Source organism: Monopterus albus, unplaced genomic scaffold, assembly GCF_001952655.1.
Source record: "Monopterus albus unplaced genomic scaffold, M_albus_1.0 scaffold279.1, whole genome shotgun sequence".
Classification (NCBI taxonomy): domain Eukaryota; kingdom Metazoa; phylum Chordata; class Actinopteri; order Synbranchiformes; family Synbranchidae; genus Monopterus; species Monopterus albus.
The window spans coordinates 245,930-254,348 of NW_018128159.1; the positions used below are offsets into that span (position 1 = coordinate 245,930).

Here is an 8,419-nt window from a genome sequence, read left to right on the forward strand (position 1 = left end):
ATCGGTTTGACCTAAAACCGTATTGGCAATCAGAGAGGATTTTATTTTTTCAATAAATGTATCTAATCTGTTATTAAAGAGTTTTTCCAGAATTTTTGAAAATTGTGACAACAGAGAAACCGGCCTATAATTTGTGAAGTTGTGCTTATCACCAGATTTATACAGTGGAATAACCTTTGCCCTTTTCATATTGTTAGGGAACTGCCCAAATCGAAATGACATGTTAAAAATATGGATAGTCTAAATGTTTCACAGATTTAATGGAAAACAGATTTAATGGAAAAAAAACAATCAGCCGATTAATTGATGATAAAATAATTGGTCCTTAAGGTCTTAATTACACACAGTATACCATGATAGAGGATTTTACTCACACTTTTTGCTCACTCTTAGACAAGACACGTCATGTCAGATGTGCCTTAATAAGTCACACAGTGTCAACTGCTTATTTCAAGCATAATGGAAACTGGATACTTAACTGAACAGATGATTTCTGTGGCTCGGTTAAGTATTGGATTAAATTTTTATGTACGCCAATTCTTTATTTAATTAATGCAATAGGAGCCTTTCTACTTAAAGCAGTACTTTAGTCATTCTTTTGGCCTAGTTTTTCATATAAGGCTATAGAGAGTATTTCAGTATTACATGTAGGATTTGGACTTGATACAAATCATACTGTATCAGGAGTCCAGTTTGCCTGCATGCATGCTTGCGAACAATCAGTCTCCAGTATTAGTACACTGCAGGTCTTGCGTTTCTAGCATTGCTCATAGTTTTTCTCTCATCCGTCAGATTAGACCAACTTGTGCAATGCTTTGTCATAATTCATCATTTCTCTGTTCATTTTATGCTGTTTTTGATTTTACTGGGTTTTTATGTAAAACGCAAGCATGAAGATTTTTGAAGTGATACTAAAACATCTATTATTCTGACAGGCTATAGTAGGAGATTTCCTTGGCACACATATAATCGTGAATCTATAATTTACTTCTCATTAGTGCTGAATAATAACGTGTTTAAATATGTTACACATGCTTGTTCCACACCTTGATCTACCAAACACTGTCCTCATTAATCCCTATTTTCACGATGTAATATACTTTGAAAAATGCGATAATTATAGCTCTAGGAAGTCAAAAAGGAAAAACTAAATTCAAAATGTATCAATACCCAGTTTTTGACTTTAAACTTAAATTGTTTGCTTTCCACCATTTTATTCAGAGCTGTTTCATCTTTGTTGCATCATAGTGTTGACAAAAAATTTAACATGGTTGAGTTGCCTTTCTGCCTTTAGTATGCCATCTGACAGGACAGCAATTCCACGTCCAAATTCATGAGATGCTGCTTCTCTGCAAGATAAAGTGCATTAACCCTATAAACAAAGAATATCAAAGAAGAAGCTGTATTTCATCATGCATGTTTAAGCTATGCCAGGTGAATCTCTGTTTCTGGCACTCTGTATTCCATGTCAGAGAGTGAATCCAGCAGTCACAATGGCAGACAGTGGGAAGACTAATGAGAGTGGAGCTGCAGCAGTAGAACCAGCTAACGGAGAACAGCAGGTGAGGAGCACTGTCACCCAGAATGACACCTATTAAGAAACTGAGGCATATTATAAACTCATTTTATGCTTAGAATTTTCCCATTTTGATATGCTGCTGTGGGGAATCAGTCATTATCCCTAACAGGATAAATATTATGTACTGAAAAGAGCTTTTCTCTATAGAGACAGCACACAATTCTTACGTCTTTTTTTGTCTTAGAATATTGTTTCCCGAGTGAGCAACTTGCCCCTGGTCAGTTCAGCTTGTGAGGTGGTATCCAGCGCCTACAGCAGCACCAAAGACAATGTGCCCTTGCTGAAGGGGGTGATGGATGTAGCAGAGAGTGGGGTCCGAACCCTGGGAGCAGCTGCCACCACTGGGTCCAAGCCTCTTTTGCACATTATAGAACCACAGAGTAGGTTCTCCTCTCAGTGAAAAAATATGATGTAATATATGTGCAATGACAGCAGAGACATTTGCAGCATTGAAGTGTACTGTAAAAGAATATTGCAAGCTTCTTGCACAATGAAGGTGTGAAACTGATGCCAGGTCCACTTGTTCCCTCTGGGTTCTGAGCTCTAACACATTACTGCTTTTGCTATTCGGTGCATCACTCTCCATTTAGCAGTGCATCCTATGTATGTAAATTACAGTTTCAAGAAAATGTCTGTTGTGCTCTTGTTTCAGTTGCCACAATAAATGAGTATGCCATGAAAGGACTGGATAAGGTGGAAGAGAAGCTACCCATTCTTCACCAACCAGCAGACAAGGTCAGACATAAAACCATTCTACTATAATGTAGGTAGAAAATACATTTCAACCCCTCTCTTAGTCCACGTTCAGACCGAGTTTCAAAGGTGTGAAAAAATGCTGCCCACTATATTCATTTCTATGGGTGATTGCATTCACTGCAACCAGCACCACAGGGGGCTCCACAGACCCTTGAAGCAAAAACGTTGGATCTGGTTCCACCTTTGGCGCACCAGTTGGTGAGATCATCCGGCAAAGGCACAGCATTGACCAGTGATGGTCGGGACGCGGATGCCCACAGAAGGAAGACTCTTTGTTAACCTTGTTAGCATGAGCATGGGCTGCTATCCACTCTCAAATTTGAGCCACAGTTAATGCACCATAATAACATGCTGTGTTTTTGTTTTTTAGTTAGTTAGGGCACTAGATGTTAAACTGTGTTTTTTTTTATCTATCAGTGCTGACACACTGATGGTCAAAATTGGTGCTAATCTGGGGAGGCGACAGTCGTGCAGTGGGTAGAGCTGTTGTCTCCCAACCGGAAGGTTGAAGGTTCGACTCTTGGTGCCAAAGTGTCCTTGGGCAAGACACTGAACCCCCCCCCCCATGTTACCCTCGATGGTTAGAGACATCATTTGAGTTGGCGCCGCAGATGGCTACCTTGGTTCTGTAACGGAAACAAATTCCTTGTGTGTAACATACCTGGCCAATAAAGGTGATTATCCTAAGGTAGAGCAGGCTACATTAGCAGCATGGTTAACCAAAACATGATGGAAACTCCCAGGCTGTAAACATGAATGAAGCCACTCACTTTGACTCATCACAATGTAACTGTATCATGCACACCTACAACACTCTCCCTGCAACCCCTCACTCTGCTCACCAACACACATCCCCTGCGTTTTAAATAACAGCCATGGGTTAAGCTGCCTACAAAATACAGATGACTTGATGATTTATTGTCAAATGCTCTGTTAACAGCTCCTTGTGGACCACATTGCCTCAAAAGTCATATCTGTCAAGAGAAAATACATAATAGCCCCACCATTTCTCTCTGATCATGGCACATTATCTGGCTGTTTGTTCCTCAGGTGGTGTCGGACACAGTAGGCATGGTATACCAGTCGGTGGTGGGGGCTGTGATGGGTGGTGTCGAGCTGACCCGGACTGCAGTCAGTGGAGGTATCAGCACTGTCATGGGCACCAGGATGGGCCAGATGGTCAGCAGTGGGATGGGCCTGGCCCTGAGCCGATCCGAGGATTGGGTTGACCAGAACCTACCGCTCACTGAGAGGGAGCTGGGTTAGTAGCTGCAGTCAATAAATGTGGAAAGCTAATGAGTCTATAAAGAATCAGGGGTGGTAGTAATACCCCTTATGTCTACTGCTGAGGTACAAACAGATGTGTTTTGACATCAAATCAAATGAAGCTGAAACAAGCTTCCAACTGGATTTAATTAGTTATGGACAAGTGGCCAGTTTCTGAACTTTTTATCACTGATATCTGTAAATAAACAGAGTATTTTTCCCCCAACTTTTCTGGTAAAGCTAATAAAATAACTAAGACATTTACAGCTTTAAGACTGAGTCAGTAATGCGTTAAGATAGATTGAGACAGATTCACACATTTTATTGCAGATTTGATGAAAAAGAATTCTGTGGGGTTTTTTTTGTTTAGTTTTTTTCTTCCCCTGATCATAATGGAGAACATAGAGCTGCTTCACTCCAGTACTTTACAGATAACACTGATTGTAAACATTTTATTCAAATAAAAATGATCACTTCCCCCTCATTCCTTAGTACTGGAGGTCTGGAGCACCACCACATCTGATTTTTGGCCAATTTTTACATTTGCACTTGTGGTTGTAAGATGCCTATGAAAACTAGTATTTAGTTCCACACTGGGGTATGAAAAGTACACACTAGTGGTATTTACATTCAGATAACCATTAATGATGCTACAATATTGCTCTAAAGATGAAATTTTAAGTTTAAGCACAATCATTTTTATATCCCTTAACATACTCCATACATTATAAATACAATATGTGTGAATGATCATGGCATTTGCAGAGGCTGACACTCTGTCCTTTCACCAAATTTAACGAGACTGTCCAAATAAACTGCCCAGGGCAAGTTGAATTGACAAGATGAGGGCAGTCATAAGTTCCAACACAGTGACTGGTTCTGTGCACATGAATGGTTTATGCTAATGATGGAGAGTGAGACAGGACATTCCAATGAGCTCCCTTCTGTTTGCTTGGCCTGTATAGTACCTGTAATGTCCAGCACTCACAGCTTTGACACCTGCTACTGTGATGTCATGGTTTTATCACAACCTGCCATACTTCAATAAGAAGCCATTCTCTTCTGTGATTATGGATATGAAAATGTGTAAATTGCACGCAGACCCCATTATGGGGATTTTAAATTTTATCAGTGGCACCACAGTGGCTTTTAACAGAGGCACAGGGGAGGCAGTGTTATTCTGCATAGACTGATGACTGGAGAGACTGAGGTGGCTCTCAGGTCTTTTTTTGTTTCTCTTGAGCAGATGTGCTTTAACTCTATCAGAGACAAGTTGACTGACCTGGAGCAGATGCACCAGCTGGCACAGTGGCTGGGAACCAATTGTGCCTCCCTCCATCCACCAGTCAGAACATGCCCACTAGTTAGCACATGCCACTCTGAATGTGCATGCTGACTTTCTTCAGTGTATTTCTTCACAGAACAGTTAAGACTAAAAACAAAATGAGAATCAAAAATGGTTGAGCTGTTGCCCTTTTCTGAGATCTGGCAAAGCAGTGTACAGTATAACATATATTACTGTAATCATACCTGTGTAGTCATATTTAAAATTCAAGATACCCTGCTACATAAAACATGTATCTTTAATATATATGTGATTAACACTGCTCTCTTTCAGCTGCTGTGGCTGAATCTGCCACCAGTGAGGTGACTACCTTGTCAACCAGCCCCAGCTACTTTGTCCGCTTGGGAAAACTCTCTGCCAAGGTGCAGGAGCGTGCACTGCAGCTGTCCCTGGTCCGTGCACGGCACGCCAGGGATGCTACCTATGCTGCAATGGCTCAGATTACCAGCACTCTGGACCTGCTAGAGAGTGCCCGTACCAGTCTGGGTACTGCCAGTAACCAGATAGGAGGTGCCTCCGAGCTGCTGCTACAGCGCTGGACAGAGTGGACACAGAAGCAGGCTGGAGATGGACAGACTAAGTCAGAGCCAGATGGGACCAAAGATGAGTCTGAGGTCAGGGCTGAAGCATTTGGGAATTGAATAAGTGGTTTCTAACCAGATTCTTTTCTCATTTCTCAGCATTTATATTGTATAGACTGTACGTATGCAGCACGCATACCCCAAAGTGACTACTTGAACAAATAGAAAAGCTTTCAGAGCATAAGTTTATTTCTGTGAAAGGGGCAAGCACAAATCTAGAGTGATGGGATGCAACATCAAATTAAATGTGCATTTTAGAGGCTGACATTGTACTGTAATGCCCCCACAGACTCATGTGGGATTGGGATATTACATTGTGTCATCAGGATTGGGATGGGACAGGAAATCAAGGAACTCGGGGACATTGGAAAGAATGGATAGTTTACAGCTATGTATTTTTCTGTCAATTATTATGTATACCATTCAGTGTTAGATTTTTCTTTCCTTTACTGTTTACAGCAGCTTGAATGGCGGGCCCTCTCCATGCTGCGTGGGCTGAGTGATCAGCTGCGCTTAGCATGCTCCAGTGTGGTTTCAAGTGCTCAGGGTCTACCATGTGTAGTCCAGGACCAGCTGACCAACGCAAGGCGATCAGCTGAAGAACTGCAGTCTTCTCTGGGAAACACCAGCTCTCTCACACCCCTCCTTCTGGAGCGGAGCCGTCACCACTTGACCCAAGTACTAATTGCACTATACTGTCTGTAGCATGTATTTTATTTCACAGCATATAGTTTTTTGTTTGTTTTTTCTTTTTTCCATACCATTGCATAACACAATTAGGCCTTCCATCACCTTCTTTTTACTGGTACTTAAATATTAACAGTACCTGCAGAGTCTCATTAGACAGGAATTAAACAGGAAACTCCTACATACATTACAAAACACACACATTTCTTTTGATTATGGTTAGTTGAATGTAATACTGGCCTGTGCTTATTTACAGGTTCAGCACTCTCTGGATGGTGTCATGGAGTATCTACTAAACAACAAACCCCTTAACTGGCTGGTGGGACCTTTTGCTCCTCAGATCACTGAGAAAGCAGAAGGCGATGTGGCGATGGAGCAGGCTGACCCAAACAACAAGAAGATTTAGTTTCTTTATACTGTAGATGAATTATTTAAAAATATATCTGCTTGATTTAATGAGATACTTTACATTCATGTAGTTATATTTTCTTTATGATCCACTACATTTGTAATGTACAGGGTAATTCAGTTATAACTGAAATCACTGAAAAATGTATTCTGACCAATTTGAAAATGAATCTGTCTGATGATATACTGGTGCTTGAAAAGAGTTCAAATCATTCCCTGAACTGAGAGTGCACTGTGCATTTCATTTGTTTTTAGATTTGCACTTCTAATTTCAGTATTTTGTGTCTGAACCATGTTGGGGATGTAAAAGCTAATGAACTGTCAGTGAGATTACATGTCAATAAATGCTGGACCTTGCAGAACGTCTGTCACTCTTGAGCGCATCATTTAGAGTTAGTGGTGGAAGAAGCATTTTTTTACAGAAGTAAAATTAAAAATACCAGAGTATGGAAAATATAGTGTTAAAGTGAAAATTTCCTCAATCAACATGACACTTAAATATTTAGTTATATTTAGTATTTAGTTCCACACTGGGGTATGAAAAGTACACACTAGTGGTATTTACATTCAGATAACCATTAATGATGCTACAATATTGCTCTAAAAATGAAATTTTAAGTTTAAGCACAATCATTTTATATCCCTTAACATACTCCATACATTATAAATTCAGTATGTGTGAATTGATCATGGCATTTGGAAAGGCTGACACTCTGTCCCAAGTACTAAAAGTAAAAGTAGTCAGAATGGCACATTCCAAGTATAATAAAGATATATCAAAATTGTCCTTAAGTAGAGTACTTGAATGAATGTTTCCTGCTCGGGTTAGTGTCACATCAGAGATTTGTAGTGGAGTTTGGTCCTGGTTTTGATCGGGTGCTGGACTTTGTTGTTTTGGCCCGTCGATGTTGAGGATGACGTCATGGTCGTTGTTTCGTTTCGAATGTCGGGAGCTCGCGTTGAGTAGGAGGCCGCGCGCTCAGCTGGTGACACAACTAGTAGAAATCTGAAGCCCAAGGTCGTCGACAGCCACCGGTATCTTGAATTTCAGGTACTGTCTTCACCCTAGACCACTTTAAGATACATCCGCTGTGTGTAACCGATTTTAAAACAGTTAGGACACTGTAGGAAAACACACTGTTTTGGGCTGGTTGATTATGCTAGCAGTTCAGCTAACATTAGCCTGCTAATACTAGCCTTTATTCGATTTAAAAGACGAGGGTTGTTTGCAGTTTGTTCCTAAGGATTCTGCATTTTTATATCCTCGATTTTCATCATGATTGAAGATTACCAGACGAGTTTGGTCCTCCTTTTTGCATTGGTATGCAGCGTCAGACAGACAGCGTCCTGCGAGGCTGCCTGCTAATGTTAAGGTGTTTGCTTTGAGCTATGCAAGCAGAGGACGACAATTGTTTTGTATTGCGGACAAACTCAAACCGGTAACAGTTAGCATTAAGTTGTTTAGCTGGGCTGTAAGCGTTGTGGCGTTAACGTTTGCCAAGCCATCGGTTCTCGTGATGGTTACATTTAAGTTTTCGAGGAGGCTTGGTGCAGATATACCCTTAGCTTTTGTTACCTTTTATTTAACTTTGTCAAGACCAAAACATCATGCTGAACTAGCTTGCTTTGACGGAATGTACCTGCCCTTTACAGGGGAATTGTGCGTGTTTCTTTATACCTTTTGTTTTCATTGCCATGCACATCTCTGCACTTAAATTTGCGTGATAAAATTGTATCTTACTTGCAACTCTCTACTCCTAAACGACGATTCTAAACGACCTTAATGTTACTTGACGT

General features: G+C 40.7%; 2 protein-coding genes across 4 annotated transcripts in view; both read left to right on the top strand.

The window, feature by feature from the left end:
* The window catches only part of plin3 (perilipin 3), a 10,870-nt gene extending 3,891 nt beyond the window's left edge, over positions 1-6,979 (top strand). The window contains exons 2-8 of the mRNA XM_020622365.1: positions 1,473-1,562; positions 1,764-1,959; positions 2,232-2,314; positions 3,386-3,596; positions 5,220-5,560; positions 5,987-6,205; positions 6,471-6,979. Of these exons, the coding sequence (XP_020478021.1) occupies positions 1,494-1,562; positions 1,764-1,959; positions 2,232-2,314; positions 3,386-3,596; positions 5,220-5,560; positions 5,987-6,205; positions 6,471-6,620 (1,269 nt within the window). The 5' untranslated portion in view covers positions 1,473-1,493 and the 3' untranslated portion in view covers positions 6,621-6,979. The remainder of the gene's footprint in view (positions 1-1,472; positions 1,563-1,763; positions 1,960-2,231; positions 2,315-3,385; positions 3,597-5,219; positions 5,561-5,986; positions 6,206-6,470) is intronic.
* Positions 6,980-7,461: 482 nt separating this feature from the next.
* The window catches only part of LOC109973058 (AN1-type zinc finger protein 5), a 10,580-nt gene continuing 9,622 nt past the window's right edge, over positions 7,462-8,419 (top strand). Inside the window, exon 1 of one of the 3 annotated variants that reach the window (XM_020622367.1) lies at positions 7,462-7,673. Coding sequence is in view for 1 of the 3 variants with exons in the window: in XM_020622366.1 (XP_020478022.1) it covers positions 8,140-8,282 (143 nt within the window). In the remaining 2 variants the exon portion in view is untranslated. Of the gene's footprint in view, positions 7,674-7,770; positions 7,944-8,117; positions 8,283-8,419 lie in introns of those variants that run through there. The other 2 variants (XM_020622368.1, XM_020622366.1) reach the window with 2 other exon arrangements.